This window comes from Egretta garzetta, unplaced genomic scaffold (genome assembly GCF_000687185.1).
Source record: "Egretta garzetta isolate BGI_Z169 unplaced genomic scaffold, ASM68718v1 scaffold117, whole genome shotgun sequence".
Lineage (NCBI taxonomy): Eukaryota > Metazoa > Chordata > Aves > Pelecaniformes > Ardeidae > Egretta > Egretta garzetta.
Genome location: NW_009260479.1, coordinates 3,993,839 through 4,012,053, shown reverse-complemented (window position 1 = coordinate 4,012,053; position 18,215 = coordinate 3,993,839). Strand labels below are relative to the sequence as shown.

The window sequence follows — 18,215 nt, the reverse complement described above, 5'->3', positions numbered from 1 at the left end:
TCCCTAAGGCCATTAAAAAAAAAAAAGAAAGAAAAGAAAAAAGAAAATAAGGAGTCTGGAGTAACTGCGGCCGGTGGGACGGTGGGAGAGAAGCCTCCCTCTCCGGATCCATCGCCCAGCACCACGCCTGTGTGAAGGGATGGGAAGCACTGCCATGGACAAGAAGAAAGATGCCTCCAGCAGCAGGAAAAGCTCCAGCCACAAGAAACTCATGTTGCGAGTGCACATCCCCGTAAGTGGCTCCTTGCTCTTCCTCCCCTTCTGCAGCTGGCCTGGCTTGGGCACTGGGGCATGTTTTTCTCGGGCACGTAGCGCAGCGAGAGGCAGGGAGAGGTGGTTCCTGCTGCTGAGTTTGGAGGATGCTGGACTGGGGGGTGCAGCCCATAGGTCCTCCACATCTGGGGTGGGTGCGTGGGGGCTCCTCCGGGTCTCTGCCCCCCGTGCAGTGCTGGGAGCTCAGGGTGCTCAGGGAGCTCCGTCCGTGGCACAGAGGGATGAGGATAACTCTGGCTGCCTCAGGCTGTGGGCTTGGTTTGGTGTTGCTCAGCCACTTCACACATGGACTCACAGTGCGGTTTAGCGAAAGGTCTGTTCACCCCTCAGATGCTGGTCCCAGGTTTGGCTCTGGGAACTGTCCGTGCCTTGTGGCTGAATCAGTGTTTAATCTGACTCTTCCCTCTCTCAAGACTAATCTACATCTGAATTTCCCAGGGTTGGGGAAGCCAGAGCTTGCTCAGATTTGGACACAAGCGGTCTGTTTGTTGCCAAAAGAGCAGGGACAGTTGTAATGCCATGGTGGAGCAGACTAGTGAGCCATGCAGCCTGTTCACTGACTGTTCTGGTTTGTGTATTCACACTATAAAGAAACATGCGAGAAACTACACTATATAGGTCCAGAATAACCTCAGACCAAAAGTTTCTCTATTCCCAGTGAGTACTAAAAGGCTGGCTGGCTCTGTCTTCAGAGTTTACATGGCTTTCAAAACTTTATTGTTTTTCTTTTACTATTGGGATGTTCTTATTATCTATGTAACTATTGAGTTTTTTATTCTCAGTCATGATGTGCTTTTAGTTTCAGTCCTTCTGGGAAGAAATGGCAGAGTCCCTGTATCTTTTTTCTGCGCAATCTGTGGTTGTTTTTTTTTTTTTTTTTTTTTAAATCTCATTATATAAAAGTGGGAAGCAGTCCTACATGTGTCTCTGCCAGGGCACCAGGGAGCAAAAAGATATTTCTGCTTCTAAGTTTTTCCTTTGTTTTAAGAAAGAATAAGAAGTCAAAGCAAATTTATTAGGTGTCTTGAGTGTATGGAATAAAATGGAGGAGAAATACATGGCTCTTCTGCAGATTTCATTTTTCTCTGGAGAGGAATGCAAGCCCAGGAGCCTAAGCCAAACTTCTGGAGTTCTGAGTGCACTCAGTACTAGGAGAAAAGGGTCTGTTTCTGCTAACATGGGTGTTGCCTATGTGTTTGTGACTGAAATTTTTAGGCAATAATCTTTGCCATGTTACCAGTAATACTTCACGATAGGGATGTAAAATACCAAGAAAATAAAATGTACCACACCAAAGCACCACTCATTCTGTGCACCTTACTCCTTTCCACCCTGCCTGCTGCATTGTCTCTGCCATCTCTTTCCGTAGTCTCCCCACCTCTGCCTCAGTCTAGCCAGGAACTTCGGTGCAGCTGGATCTCCACCACTGTTCCAAGAAGCTGCATTTTCTGCCTGCTGAAGAGCCATAGGGAGTTTGGGAGATGCTGCGGTTGCTGCAGGATTTTACAGGATCCATCTGGTGCTTTTGAAATACCTTCTGACCACCAGATAATTCTGACCACATCAGTACTTACAGCAGTTTTCCCCATTTTATGGTTGTGAAGCTAAGGTGGAAAAAGTGCCAAAGTAACTTGTTCACACTTAAGCATTACTGACAGAGGAGGGCTAATGCTTTTTCCTAATTGCCTCCCTAAGCCCATAGACAACCTTTCTTCACAAGTATTGCCTTAATTCTGTCCTGGATGGAACATCATTAGTAGTGGGCCATAATTTTTCGTGTTCGTTAGTCTCTTGGCTTCTTTGCTATGCAGTTTGTCACCTAGGTAGTGGTAGTTACTCAAATACAAGCCTGCAAATGCCTGATGTCGTGTGGAAGTTGACAAGAGTTTTATTGTTCACCCAGTTGGAAGCAATTCAAGATTTGGTAATGAGATAACACCTTCCATCCCTCCTCTCCATCCCCAAAATATGATCCGTCTGTTCCATTCTGCATCATTCTAGCATTCCTGAAATGGACTATTGGGCCCAGCATCTTTCAGGTTGTACTCACATTTTTGGTGGTTTTCTGTTATCTGGCAGAGTTTAAATATGACTGTGCTATAAGAAAGAACATTTTTCTCATTCTCCTCATTTGACAGTGGAATCTGCATTTGAAAAGATCCATTTAGACTGTTTTTTTTTCTCTTTCATAACGTTTTCTTGGCTGTTGTTTTGCAGCATCGTTCCTATTATTTCAGTGGCGCCTGTCAGTGTAGCTGTAGTTGTCAAGGGAGCTTTCACCAGACAGTAATTTTAATTTTGTTCATCCTCTTCTTTGTTTTGCTGTGAGATCATGTTTATTGCTGAGACATGTAATTCTTGCTCATTGAGATCTTCAAATTAGGAACGAGGGAAGGACTAACAAGGTCTGAGTAGGAGGGGAGAGAGGAGTCAATTTTGAAAGAGAAAGCAGTGGGACAGAAAGGTACTGTTGTGACGCAGGCTATCCTAAAACATATTTATTAGTCACGTAGAAATGCTGACTGAAAAACTAATGACAAATATTGTGCAAAAAAAAGGTACATAATGCAAAATGCACTACAGTTAGGTCAGAGGATTGTGGAATAATAGGCATGTCTGAAAATGAAGTTGTATGCTTTTCTTCCTTCTCTCACATATTTTTATTTTTGAGGTTTGCCTGTGACAGTGGGAAAAAATGGATCAATTTAAGAAAGCTGGGTTTGTGTGTTGCAATGCTCTGGGGCATTTCTCAGGTACATCTTTCTCAAGCAATAACAAGACATGATACAAAAAGTCTGGAAACACTCTATTTTCACCTTCTTTCTGTGCTCAGTCTCCTTCAGCACAAGTGGATGCTGCCCAACCCTTGCTTCTGCGAGTGGTGGTAGACCACTAAGTTCCTGCCAGTTGGGTTTCCTAGCTGCTCACAACTTGTCATTCAGTAGCCAAGAGTAAAGTGAGGGCCACTGTATTCTGTTAGCATGGCAGGGAAGTATTTGCTACATTGCTGGACTGATTGAACAACTTTTTGTTTTGTTTGTTTGTTGTTTTCTTTGCAAATACATAACTGACTAATAAACTAGCAATTTAGATGGACCATAATATAATTGCAGGAGCCTTTGTAAAGTAGAGGGCATATCAGCCTCTGTCTTTCCCAGCAGCACATTCTGAAGCCTTGAAATTAGAGATGCCTAAATGGAAATTTCTGGTCCAAATATCTTTGAAAGCTGCTGCAGATTTGAATAGAAACCTTTGCTCTCTAGATGCATCACATCTGTAATATGAAGACATTAGTGTTATAAAATTCCTTTTTAAGCCATTAGAAGTTAATGCTTGCACATTGCTTTGAACATTTTAAAAACTATTCTAAAATGGGATGCAATTTTCTGCTGAGTAGGAGCTCACAGCAGTGAGATCAGTATGTTCTTTTGTCATCTTGCAAAACTGATCTGTTCTAATATTAATGTTACCATTGTAATCCCGTGTTGCTGGGGAAAAAAAAAAAAAAAAAGGAGAGATTCTACTCTTGCTTACTTTGAATTTCATCTGGGATATTTCAATCAGTGCCAGCGAAGTTATGTTGTGTTTACATTTGCGCAACTGAGGGCAGAACCTATCTCAAGAGTTCCACCGTGGCAAGTGCCAAGCACCTGCTGCTCCCAGCAGGTGGAAATTGCAGAACCTTGGCACTTCCTTGGATTTTTTTCCCAAATGTATCACAAGGTGACTTTTTATTCAAAAGAACAAAGATTTTTTTTCACAATAAGGACAAAAATAACATCTGCAAATGAATATAAAAACATCTTTCAGTTCAGTGAAGTGGCTGTTGCCTCTGGTACTTCAGCCCTGACAGCAGAGTTGATGCACTAGAAGGATGCTTTTGGAGATCATGATCCTTTATTTTCAATGTCACACAAGCAAACAACTCTGCACAATCTCTCCCATTTCTTTGTCAACCTCTACGATTTTGAACAGACTCTTCAATGTGCAAATTTATTGCTGTTTCCAGGCCTGTTGTTATGTCGGGATGCCAGGCTGAAACATCAGATGGCTTAAATATTTCTAACCCGATAGATGACAATGATGTTCTGACAGCTAGTGTTGGCTCAGGCTCTGCCCCTCCATCCTGCTTTCCACACTTGCAAAGTCATTAATGGCTGCATGCCTAATAAATCACTGTGAAATGATTTTGTTCTGTCACAGTTTTTGCAGGGTGCTTCTTGTCTCCTGGTAATTGCTGGATGGGCTGATGAGAACAGCACTTCAGTCTAGGGACCGCTTTAGGAAACTGCAGATGAAGAATAAGCTGATCAAGTCTTTCAAAGGAGATGAGGGAATCAGCTTCCAATGTGATCTAGGAATGAAAAAAATGTTTGTTTTCTTGGGAAAAGGAGGTGGGGGGAGAGGGAGACAGCGGAGAGAGAAATGTTTCCCTGAAATTAAATCTGCAACTGTCCTCCCCCTTGCTCTCATAAGGCAGACTCTGAGTTGTCCTGAGCCTCTGTGGCCTTGAAGTTTAAATTTGGATTCCTCCCTAAAGGGCTGATATGTTAAGGGTCTGAAAGGCAAGAGGTATTTGCTCAGGAGTGTTGAGATTGCACTTTGAATCTATCTGAAGGAAAAAAGAAAGGGTTCATGTTTGAAGTCATAATAGCTGCCACTGTAATTAAGGAAGCTTTTAGTCTTTTTGATTTTAAAGCATAACACAGGCTGATCATCAGCTTTTTGAAAAATACTGCTTCTTTAAAACATCACTTTTTCTGGTAGGAGATTCTGTTCCTAAATTATCTCATCCAACCTCCTTTATTTACACCTGTGAGCCTGTGAGGACTGTGGGCTGAGAGGAATGTGAACTTCCTTGGAGGAGTAAGTCATGAGTGTGGAAGGAACCTCACAGCAATGTGGATGGCGAGACTTTTGGCCTCAGGGAAGGTTACTCACACCGTGCTTGTATTGGGAATTACTCAAACAGAAGAAAAGGTCGTGCTCCTAGAGGGCTCAGGAGTGAAGTGGAAAGTAGCCATCTCCACCTGGGAGGTTCCACTACCTGTTCACAGACCTGCAAGGTTCAACTTATGCCCAATTTCACACATTGCATCCAAGGGAGCTGCTCAGATGTGACCAAAAGCAGAATTTGACCCTGAAGACAGGATTTAACAATCATTTGGTTGATGATGCATGGACAGTCATGGAAGTAGGTTGGTGTGCTGGTTTGGCAGGGCTAATGGGAGTAGAAAGGAGCCAAAACTGTGTCAGCATGGCTGTTGGTAGACCAAATTATGGACATTATGGTGAGTGAAGTACCACATAAAATTCTCATTCCTCTGAAGAAGAGCTGAATTTATATCAAAAGGCATCCCATGCATAGGGAATAATGAAAGAGCAGAGTTGGTTACTAAAGAAATGAAGCATCAAGGAAGACATCAGTAGCAGACAGGAGATATCACAGAATATGTCTGTCTGACATGGAACTAGACCCTTTGTGGGCTACGTTACCCTAGACTGATCATGAGGCTTTGACAATTAGCCAGCTTTCAGGGCCTGATCTGGTTGCAGAGGACTGCTGTCTCAATTTTCTACTATTGTTTGCACTGTAGACACACTGGAGAAAGTGTTATCACCTAACGAATAGAGAGAGTTACGCATGTCTTCAAAGACAAAAAGAAAAAAGCAGCTTGAATGTGTCTTGAATGGAGTATGTTTTTTCTCCTGGAAAGGAGAACTTATGTATACATACAAACATAAGATGCCATCAATAAATATAAAATATTATTGGTGGTTTGGTGATACAGTGCTATGCTACTACTGAACTATTTCTAGCTAGTGAGTTGAACAGTGATGTTTATGACAATTTCTGCTGCAGAATGATTTTTGTGTTTATCCTTTAGGTAGTTGTAGAAACTGGAATATAATGCTTCAGTTTAGTGTTTGCTTCTGTAATACTGTCTCTCTTAAATTGCTTGCATCTAACTACATATGAAATCTTTAAAGCATGAAAGCATTATATTTGCATGGTAGAGAACCAAAGCATAACATGGTACTTCAGTTTTTGACATTGGGGATTCACAGAATGGAATGTAGCATCCTTTAAATTTTCATATAATTTAGCATGACAGTAAATTATATTATGTAAGCATGACTTAGTGAGATACACAGCAAATGCATTGCAGTATCTGTTTCATGGTTGTCATTTATGTCACACACCGTGATTGTTCAGACCTTATGGTCATTATTGCAAAGGATGTCTGTGACCTGCTCCAAAAACAGAACCCATGTCATAGGCTGAAGACTTAATCTATTTTTGCAGTCAGGGTGATAGAGCTATATGCCTTTTTTAAGCTGCTGGAGAACACATTCATAGATCTGGAGTTTCATTAGGAGGACGTGTGTGCATTATAAGCATGATCTGCCATGTTATAAAGCCTTTATCATCATTTATTCACAACAGGCTTTGTGAAATTTTCACTCATCTTTTCATGTTGGTAATGCTGCTGGAACAATGCAAATAAGAAAACACTCAGCTTCTGCAAGCTGAAGAAAGAAAAGCTGTCTGAGTGGTCAGAGAGCTCGCTTACAGCACTACAAAACAGAGAATTTTCCTCATTTGTAGACATATTAATGGTCTTTTATGAATGTCTGAAGTTGGGATATGGTTTGTGGAAGCTACGTGCCTGTGGATTCCTTTAGAATAGTTTGGAAACATGTTTTCCGTGGAATTAGAGAAATCAATACTTGGTGAGCTGGATTAGCGCTAAAATTTGAATCCAAGCATGAAGAAACATTTCAATGAAGACAAGCTCTCCATAGAAAAGGTATAGTTATAAGAATGTGGTGGACTAAACAGGTGCCGTTAACATTGTCTATAGCCTGTCTAGGGGAAGAAATGGAATGTTATCTGCATGCCACTTATTTTGAATGGACTCTACATGGAAATTGGGGAAGACAGCCAGAATTATACACAGAATCCTGAAGTGTATCACAATGACTCTATTTTTGCTACCTAGCCATAATCTTTGTCAAGTTTCCAGATTCAGGACTGTTCTATGCCTTTAAATAGTTGTGCATTTAATATGTTTGCTAAGCCTGTGATGTAGCCTTTAAAAGGTGTAACTGCTAACAAGCATTTTTACAGAATCAGGGAATAGTTGAGGTTGGAAGAGACCTCTGGAGATTGTCTAGACCAATCCTCCTGCTGACCCTGCGGTCAGCTAGAGCAGGTTCCTCAGGACTGTGTCCCATCAGATTTTAAATATCTCCAAGGATGGAGACTGCACAACTTCATTGCTCTGAAATAATGCATTTGGGCAAGTGAGTGTTCCTTGAGATTAAATATTTTTCAGCCATTACACAGGCACATTGAATTTAACTCCACAGCTGGTTGGATCTTGTCCCAAAAGCATAGTGTCCATCTGGGGAGTGAAATTGGATTTGGCCATGTAGAGACTTCTGGGAAAAGCATGTTCTGAGATGGGAGTTGAAACTGGAAGCACAGTAGTCCCAAAAAGGCTTGTGGAAGAAAGGGACAGTAAGGAAGAGATAAAAAAAGGTGCTTAGTCAGTGTTATCACAATATGTATGGGAGTTTGCCAGCTTTTCAGTAGAGCATTGCATCTTCTGAAGTGTGGTTTTCATCATGTATTGTCATTCCTTTTGCATAAATTAATTAGAGGGGGTTTTGCTGTTACTGAGTATTAATCATGGCTTCTGTGTTGGAAGTGTGATCTAAACCAAGAGGCATGAGGAAAGACAGTTCAGGGACAAGAGCGCTAAATCATCACCTAGCTGTCTAAATTGCTATCTATCTGCTGTATTGCCTGAGGTTGGGCAGAAGAGAGTCCATGATGTAAGCTTTGCATCGGTGAATGGCTGGAGCTTGAGGTCCACAAAGAATAAACTTTTAAAGCATCAGTGTGCCACACTGCCACACTGAAACATCCTATGCGATGTCCTTTCCATCCATGACTGAATGCTGTTGAGCTAGACGTCTATGCATGCGTAAGGATACATACGTTAGTAAAGACAAACTCTCTGAAGAATTTAAAGCCTTGATAGATGTTATAGACAGGAGGCAGGTGAGAGGAAATGATGTTGTCCCTGCAGTACTGATATTCAACTGGACAGTTAGAGCTTGAACAACTTGCCCCATGTTGTACAGGAGTGTGACAGTTGGACTCATGAAGTCTTGAGACCTAGGTGACTTAACCACAAGCCCAAGCTTCTTCCTGTGTTATTTGTCCCATAAGGATCCATGTACAAGCTCAACCTAAGTCAGCAATGATGGAAAGTATTTTTCCTTTTGCTTTTTGAAAATACATGTGAAGTGAAAGGATTCCAGTCTAATGTCTACAGACAGTTGTGCTGTGTCCTAAAATAACACTGTTAGGACTCTTTTGGCAGTCTGATCAGGAAGACCAAGGATATTAGGTAAATTAGAGGAGACTATATTAACTTCCAGCATCAGAAGTGATACTTCAATGAGTGTGCCTCATTATCGCACCCTCCATGTGGTTCCTGTGGTTGTTGAAAGTTGTGAAACATTAGGGTTTTTTTCTGAATAGCTGGTGGCACATCAGTTGTAGAGTTCTTTGAAACAAGGCATCTGCACTCGTTGAGCATATAGTCATCTGTAAACTCAAGCAGATGGGGTTTGGGACATCTGAAACAGCACTTTACCAGCCACATTCAACCTATAGCACCCTCCAAAGTGTTTCCAGGTATCCTATCTCCACTCTTGCACTCCACTGACATGTCCTTCCAGTTGCTGGAGCTAGGCATTCCCCAGTACTGCTGCCAGCTAGTGCAGGAGAGAGAATACCAACACGATCTCAAAACTATTCTGCTTGGATACTTCTTCTAATGCTAGATCAACTCTACATTTTTATGGGAAAATGGAGAGCTTCTGCCATCTGAAAAGTTGAGCCAACTTTGTTCATAAACATAAGATTTAGAGCCTGAAATGAATGGGAAGTAGAAGATGTTACTCAGCTGTTCTCTTTGCCCTTTTATTTAGGTAGATGATGTTAAAGGTAAATACTAATTTAATTGACTTCTTTTAGTTGGGTGGTGATTAATTATACATTTTCCTTATAGTTTTTATGGTTTTGAGAGTGGCTGTACGTGCTCTACAGAGGCAGGAGAGTACATGCCAGCATTTTTCTTTATAAAGTAATACCAGTAATTCAAAAATGGCAATTACTTCAATTCCTTTTTCTGTGTTGTGTACTTAGAGTTCTGGCTCCTTTCACCGTGGCAGACCTGTGGAGGCATCATCAGTTGGCATGCAAAAGTTGCTGTTACATGAGCTCTTCTGATTTTCAGCTGTGAAACATTGAAGTCAGTAAAAGAGGAAACATGCCTTACTTAGCCATGTACAGTAGTGGGCTAGTCTCCGTTAGTAAGACAAAAATATTTTTCACTCAGTATTCATCAGCTGTCCTGGTGGACCTCAATCAATAGTTACCAAGGCAAAGCAAGCTGCTGTTCACCAGATGATGTGCATCCTCCTATCCCACCACAATGCTGAATAAAATGTTGCCTTCCGATGCCTTCTTAGTTAGCCAACATGTTTTATTTTCATGGTGTACATTGTCAGATAAAACAGGCAAGTGGTAACTTGGTAAGCCTTGGTAACTCATTCACTTTTGATGTCCATCTGTCTATAATCTGAGATCCAAAAATCTGAGAACAGCAGATGACTCAAGTTTACTTGAAATGCCATTCACAAGATTGATCCATGAGAAAAAAAAATAGGTGCTAAGAAGCCTAGTAGTTCAGAGAGATAGGATTTTCAAAAGCATTTAGGCACGGTAGGTCCCTTTGCAGTATTTGAAGATCCTACTAGTCCACTTGCATCAGGATGTCCTTAAATACATTTGAAAATAAAGATTTACATTTCTCAAGCTTTCAAGATGCCATTCTTCCCCCTCTGCTGTTTATACCTGTGTTACAAAACAGAAGCTGCTTATCCAACTTTTCCACTCCCAATAGCATTCTCTTGCACCTGATAGCTAAAATGGAAAAAACCCAAAACCCAAACCAAAACCAAAACAAACCCCCTAAGTCAGAAGCTTGTTTTTTATGGAACAGAGATTGAAAGTAATACTAGGAAGTAATTTGGGAAGAGATAAATAGCAGCTGTTCTCTCGATGATAAAGACTGAAACCAATACTGATACTCAGTGCAGTGCAGTCCACTGGGACACAGGATAACGTCTATGTATGACCTTATGTTTGACTGAGAATGACCAAGTATTACATATGATAAAGTCTTCAGAAAGAAATTCCTTTTCCGTTCCCTCCAACTTTTCAATGTAACTTGAGAAAAAGCTGCTATCATTTAAAATTTGTGAGGATTTTTTTATCTATATATTTTTTACCTGTGTAAACTTTTAAAATTTTGCACACTACTGTAGGCATTTAATGTGTTTAGACTCACTGTGGACAGTTATTTCAAATTTCCTTTCAAATATAAATTTTTAAATGGAAAAATATATTTTTTTTATATAAACTGCATATACTTTTTGTCAGGATGTTTATGAAGCAGAGGTATTTGGGTTTAAAGGTATTTGGACTTCTGCAAGTCAGTGTCGATATTGCTTTGTGGGCTGCTGCTTGTTGAGGTCGAGAGGTGGGAGGACACAAGGGAGCTCCTCAGGTTGTGAAAAGCTGATGGGGTAACCAACTTAGTCTTTGAAATTTCTCTCTATATATCAATTGTAAAACAAGCTTTTAGCTTTGACTGTATTTGGGTTGAAGTAACTGAGGAAGAGGTACACATGTAAAAGCAAAGGCTAGTAAGATCAATGGCAGTGATCAGTACATGCGCCTTAATGGATGAGAGTTGGAACACATACAGGCTGAACATCTGGGAACATATGTCTGGGAGTCACCTTCTCTTGCAGACATGGTAAAATCTAAGTTCTCTGGACTTTAACAGCAAAACGAGAGGAAATACTAAGTATACACTCTAAGAAAACATCCCTTTTCAGAGAAGATATTTCTAAGAGTTCATTTCCAGAGAGCAATAGGTACCTTTGGTTATGTTTTATGGTCTTGAATGTTCTGTGCACTTGTCTAGGTTAATTTAAAAAACATGCAGGGACACAAGTGCAGAGCCTGTGTGTGTGAAGGGAAGCTGCCCTGTGTGCAGCTGTTTACTATAAACTGAATACATTCAGTGTTTATGTACAAGCTGGCAAATTGCTCATGTTGCAGAGAAATGAACTGTGATGGAAAGTGCAATAGATATTTAATTACTTCAGAAAAAAATACATTATGAATATGCTTCTTCCTGATGTTAAAACATCTGGATTTAGTTTCTAGCTGTACTAAGACTCTTTTCAATTTCATATCCTGTGTTTTAATGTCACAAAACAAATAGAACAACGAGCTGACTTTGTATCTTGACCTTTAGGCTGTTTTTATTTCTGGTGTGGTTTGGGTTTTTTTTTGGTTTACAAGACTTAAGTAATTTAAAGTCCAGTCACCTGGGGTATTGTGCTAAAAGATTAATGCATAGTAATTTAAGTCCTACTGTCCCAGATAGTTGTAACCAGGACTAACTTTCTTCTTCCTTGTCTCCGTCTGCTTCCCTGCATACGGCCGTTGCTGCAGAAGGCCTCCAAGTCATGTCATGTCAAATAATGCATGGTCTTCAGAGCTCACTGGGGGAGAGAAAAGTCTGGGAACAATGTGAACAGGCACAGCCAGGCACTTCCACTAATTGTTGATGTGGACGATGGAATACAAAAGCAGAAGGAGGGAGGGGGGAATGGAAATGTGTCTTGGTGTGGAAATGACTGTGTAAAAACAAATATGCCTGGGCTTGCTCATTGGGAATGTACATGTTACGCAGGAGAACTCCCACAAAAGGAATCCTCTGCTTTAGTCTGCCCCTGCCAGATAGTTTTAGAAGGTTTATTTTTTTATTTATTTACCTATAGAGGTTTTCTTGGCTATTTGGGGATGTGGACTTCAGCCACCATGAATTGTAACGGGTAGTGGCAATTTACTGCTGAACTAGCATGAAATTATCTGTTAATTTTTGGTTCTATCTATTTGGTATTGCCTAAATATTGGGAATGGGAAATTTATATGAATTAATATTAATGTAACATGCTATTGAATCAGAAATAGTGTGACCAGCAGGACCAGGGAAGTCATCCTTCCCCTGTACTCAGCACTGGTGATGCTGCACCTCAAATGCTGTGTTCAGTTTTGGGCCTCTCATTCCAAGGACACTGAGGTGCTGGAGCATGTCCAGAGATGGGCAACGAAGCTGGTGAGGGGTCTGGAACACAAGGCTGACAGGGAGTGGCTGGGGGGACTGGGGGGGTTCAAGACAGGAGGGTGTAGCCAGGTGGGTGTTGGTCTCTTCTTCCAAGTAACAAGTGATAAGATGAGGGGAAATGGCCTCAAGTTGTGTCAGGGAAGGTTTAGGTTGGATATTAGGAAAAATTTCTTCACCAAAGGGGTTGTCAAGCATTGGTATGGGCTGCCCAGGGAGGTGGTGGAGTCCCCATCCCTGGAGGTATTTAAAAGACTGGTACATGTGGTGCTTAGGGACATGGTTTAGTAGCGGACAAGTACAGTTGGATTTCGTGATCTTAAAGGTCTTTTCAAACCAAATGCTTCTATGATTCTGTACTAGTGGCATTTCAAAGTATATTCTGCTGAAGTGGAGTTTAATATCTAGGTGACTCTCTTCCATACTGTGTCCTCTAACCCAAAGCAGGCTGAAATGCTTTGCAGATCAATTATATAAAATAGAATAAAATTACATATTTGGTTTTTTTTATTCACAGTGAAAAACAGAATTTCCTCTCAAGAACTGTTATGCTGAAATATCTACACTGTATTTTGCTTAAATGCTGAAAAAAATCAGGTAAAGACAGCAATGAATGGATGACCATTTGGTAGGATGAGTCTGAAAATGAAACAGTTATCCTGTAGGATGGGAGCTATATGAAATTATGAGCAATGGAAAATGAAGTTAGTAAAGTTAGTGAGATTAAGAAAGTAAAATGAGTAGATTTATACTTTATTACACAGTGGAACTCTAGCTATACAGGGAAACTACCAGCCCATGCTGGGATTCATCAACCCCTGGAGATGAAAAGACTCTTTACATCAAGGGAACAGAAAACACAAGTGGCACACAGGGCACTTCCATGTTCATCTATGCCTGAAAGATCATCATACATATGCTGAAAAGTAGGTATTTCAGCAGTGAAATGCAAGAGCTGCAATTAGTAATCAGCACAATGCAACACAATTGGTAAAAATCCAAATGATTACTTTATCCATTTACTAAATAAATCACAAATGTCTAACTGAACTGAGAACTATCATGGAGGAAAGGGAATAGCCAGCAGAAAGACCAATTTGTTGATTATATAATGGACCTTTCGTTAGTAACTTGATTATGCCAATGCAATTGCTTTTTCTCCAAGACAGATACTTGTTCCTACCAGGGCTGATTGATCTTGAAAAGCAGTCTGATTATGCCAGAGTGTGTTTCAAATGGAAAATGATAACAGAGTTAAGGAAGACGGAAAACTATTTACCAGTAGAAATATGATTGGTGATAGCGTTGCAGAAAAGTGGGAATGCAGAAAGATAAGATGGTTTATCCAAAAAGTTAGATTTATTCCTTTTTAGCTAAAATTATGTAAATTCAGTGCTGTAAAAGTTACCATGAGGACAGCCCTGAAGACTGATTGTGGCTCAGAGCACAAATCAAGTTCATCATATAAAATTCCTTGCAACAGTCCATTGTGGCACTTCTATTTTGACAGGCAGGACTGGCCTTCCAGCAATTACCACCAAAGATATTTATCATTGTAGTGTGGAAATCCGACTTCCTGGCACTGGGCTGGGAACTTCATTTCACAGCAATCTCCTAAACATCTTTGCTGACTAAGACTGATTTTGAGCATGTTGCCAAAAGCTCTTAGTTTCTCGGTCTTCTTCCCAGCTTTCCAGTTTTCACATCAGATTTCTCTTCATTATGTGTTCCTATTTTTGTAATCCTGTGATTTCCAAAAGTCAGGCTAACCTCCATGCAAATAATATTCCCTTAGCAGTATCCCCCCAGCCAAAACCACTATCTGCTATCTCTAGATACAGTTTCTAAACCCCACCACGATCACAAGGTACAAAGACCACCAAAATCAGTCTCACAGAGTTCCATGTTGAGTCTTTATGGAAAGGATTTTTAGTTTTGTTTACATCCCTGAGACATGGGAAAACTTTAGGGATGACTGTAACTTTTTTCAGAAATTTTGATGACTTGGGCTGCCCAAGGATGGGATACTTAATGGTAATAGGAGCCTCAAGGTTCCTGTTGTTTCATGGAAGATACCCACAGTTAGCATTTTAGGGGATTTAAAGAATATTTTTTTGGCTTAAGTGACCTGTTCAGCTCAGAGTGGGGAACGGCTGAACCTGCTGCAAGAAGTTTTTAGCTGTATGAGCTGCTCACCACTAGATTTGCTGGATGTGATTCTACCGTTACTTGCCTTAGCGGGAATATTTTCCCTGTCACCACTGAAACTGCTGTCATCAGTGGGGTGGGAGCTGGATGCACTATTTTTGCATGAGATAAAGATGTTAAGGTTTTGTTATGGCTCTCTGCAAGTTAGGGGAGATGGGAGAAGGAACCACCTGAAGTTTGCGAGTATATTAAGTGTAAATGAGCAAAGCCAAAATGTCAGTATTTTTTTTTTTTCAATTCCATAATAATTCAATTTGACAAACATCTAAGTTTCTTCTGGATGTTCTGCTTAGATCTTTCTCTCCTTGCAGACAACTTTTACAATGTTGCTTACCACAAATCTTACCACATTTAACAGGACTGTGCAAAATGCCCGATATAAGAGATCTGAGATGGAGATGGGAGAGTGAAACCAGGCTAGAGTGGTAGTATATGGCTAAAGCTATGATTCACCCTCTCTGCTATTCTGATTTTGTTACAGCTGTAATTTTGTAGCTGTGGTTTCTTCCAGTGGTCTAAACAGGGAGGCAGGTAAGAGGTTGAACTCAATGTGAGACAGAAAACTTAAAATATCTCTATGAGTGTTGGCAGGGTGCCCAGACCAGAATAAACATGTTCAGCCTTTCTCTTTCACATCCCCCTTGTAGAGACAAAATACAAAAAAGGCCAAACAGAATTCTGACAGACCGTATTTCGTTTAAATAAAGGCCTGGTAACTATAGGAGATCAAGAGACAGTTTTAAGGCTAAGTTCTATACTTTATATGGATTTATAACAGTAATTTAAATAAAGTATGCCTTCGTGCACAGGCTGAGGATTGGTAAATTCAAACTGTTTTATGGATGTGTGCATAATATATGAGGTTTTTTATGTGTAGTGCATATATTTGGCTAGATTTTTTTTGTTGGAATCAGGGTGATTTAGTTAATGTTGTTTACTTTTCTGAGCATCGTGTCAGAATTTATGATGATCTATTTAATAGAAAAAAACATTTTATCTGTCCCAATTTGCACACAAGTCAGTTTCAAGGAAAGCTTGACTTTTCTGAGAAGCTTCCAGAAGTTCTGAGAAAGGTTCATTTCCATCTGGTAACTAATTAAAAGTAGGCCTTAAGAAGTTCATATTTTCCTTTCTAGTATATTCTGTTATTCAGGCTTTTCAGCACTGCTGTCCATGAGTCTGACTGTGTGCCATTTTACAGAACAGCTCAGAAAAGGATCCGTGATACCAGTGAAGGGATGGGACTTACCTCCAATGGCTGGAGCTGGAGTTCTTGTTCTGGCACATTGGCTGGACTGCACGGAGGTTATAAATTTGGGAAGGAAATTTAATTATATGTTCTGGCAATAACCTTAATATTTTCTTGCTCTTGATTTTTTTATTGTTGGGAAATTACATGTAAAGCAACAGTGACTGGTGCAACATATTTTTGTATTTTATGTATAACTTCAAAGCTGAGCAAGTATGAAGGTTCATCTTGATGAAGTCTTTTCCAAGTATATGTACTCATTAAGCTGACCATAGAAATTCAGTCAAACATAAACTCAGGTATTGCTGGTAATTCATTAATAGATTCATCTAAAACTTTGTCCAAAGCTTTAGTTTCTGAATCAGGTCATGAATGTCTCATTTCCTCAGCAGTCCAAAAATACACAGTCAATTTGATGGTTAAAGCCAAGTCTAGCCAGACTGCGAGCAACAGTGTAACCTTCTAACCACAGGCTTGCTTTATCTTGGATCCAGCTGTGCTTCTCCTTCCACATGTCAGGGCTGTAGAGGAAGAGGATATCCTTGAAGTATAAAACATGGCAGTCTTGACCCTAACACCCCGATGGCTTTGTTTTTGATCTTGAATGCAGTGTGTAGCCCAAACCAAGCGCTCGCTCCACTGACCCTCTGGCAGTTAATTAATTGGCTGGGTACAGAGTATGTGGAGTAAGCTCTGGAACTGATACAAACCTTCTCATATTAAAAGCTCTGAAGTGCTTTACAAATTATGTTTTGCCATATATGAGTGATTTATAGATAGATCTGGGACAGAGATCGCTAGGTGTTTCACTGGTGCTTAGCAGTACTAGGAAAATTTATGCAGGAATTCAAGAAAATTACTTCATCTGGAATATCTGATAGGGAGGACTTTGCCAAAAAATGCAATGTGTGGAACAGAGTTTGGAGTCAAAATTAATTTTCTAAAGGAAAGTGTTGTGAGATCTTGAATGGACACAAGTGGTTTTCTTCTCTGTGTCTAGAGAAAAACATGTTTTTATTCATTCCATGTAAATGCAAGTGTCTCTGTAGCACTTTGCCTGCCTGCACTGGCCCTGGTTTGGAGGGGTTCCTAAGTGAACCAAGTAATATCAATGCCCTGAATCTGAAATGTAAAATATCACCAATCATCAGACTGTCGATTCTTGGGTATATGCAATATCCTGATATTCCCCAGTCTCATCTTGTTATCCATATGCTATTCAGTTTATCCTGTGTAGATTGTAGCTCTTATCAGACAAGTGTGCTCTCTAATACCAACTTTCTGTGCACTCAAGTTTTCACTTACACCTTAAACACAGGGAGACCTGCTTTATTTGAACTTGCCAAAGAAGTGGACTCTTGGAGGATATCCAGGTTTTTATTGATGGGGTATTTGATCCAAGTATTTGTTTTAAAACTCTCCTCAAAAGAAAGCCTGGTGAGAGAGCCAACATAACATAATAACCCTAATGCACTGCCCTCCTCCATCTCCTTCCTTCTGCAAATAGTAAAATGTTTAGGAGAAATGGGTGAGTTACTAATACCCATGTTGCCCTGGAAGTATCATTATTTCTGATTTAAAGCTTGGAAAGCAAAACCATAATGAGTAACTTGCCCAGGTCCATAGCAAGCTGGAAAGTAGTGTTCAGTGGCTCTCTAGTCTTAAACATAAGCTAAAAAAAAAATTAAAAAATCATTGTTCTAGGTAATTCAGGACTGGCAGATGTCTTGGCCCACTCCTGATTCTGCTCTGACTCTGTATGGAGCTTTTCATATGTAAGATCAATTATAATGAGGCTGCCTTTGGCCTCTGGAGTTTACCTGTGATGAGGTCTGTTGCCAGACTCCTGTGTCAGTCAATAAATTTACTGCCATCAATATGACCCAGTTGAGGCAGAATCAGATAGCGCCGTGAGCCTAGGGCTCCCCATAAAACATCGCTTCTCTACCATTCATTGTTATTCATGCTGATGGAAATAAGCCAGTGTTAAATAAGGAGTGGGAAAGTATAGCCTTGCCTTAAACTGAGTACAGCTGCTCTTTTGTTACTCAAGTTGTCTGCAAGGGCAAGCAGTATTTTGGCATGCTCTTGGCTCCATAAAAGCACTGCTGAGGGAGCAACGGAAGTTACTCCCACTATTTTAAAAGACAGGTCACCAGACTCCCAAAGTTACAGCAGCTGATGCCTCTGGAGAGCTGGCT

The 18,215-nt window shown here is 40.4% G+C and overlaps 1 protein-coding gene across 1 annotated transcript in view; it reads left to right on the top strand.

Moving 5' to 3' along the window:
- Nucleotides 1-139: 139 nt before the first annotated feature.
- Nucleotides 140-18,215, top strand: part of PRKAG2 (protein kinase AMP-activated non-catalytic subunit gamma 2) — a 233,677-nt gene continuing 215,601 nt past the window's right edge. Inside the window, exon 1 of the mRNA XM_035899623.1 lies at nt 140-232. Within this exon, the coding sequence (XP_035755516.1) occupies nt 140-232 (93 nt within the window). The remainder of the gene's footprint in view (nt 233-18,215) is intronic.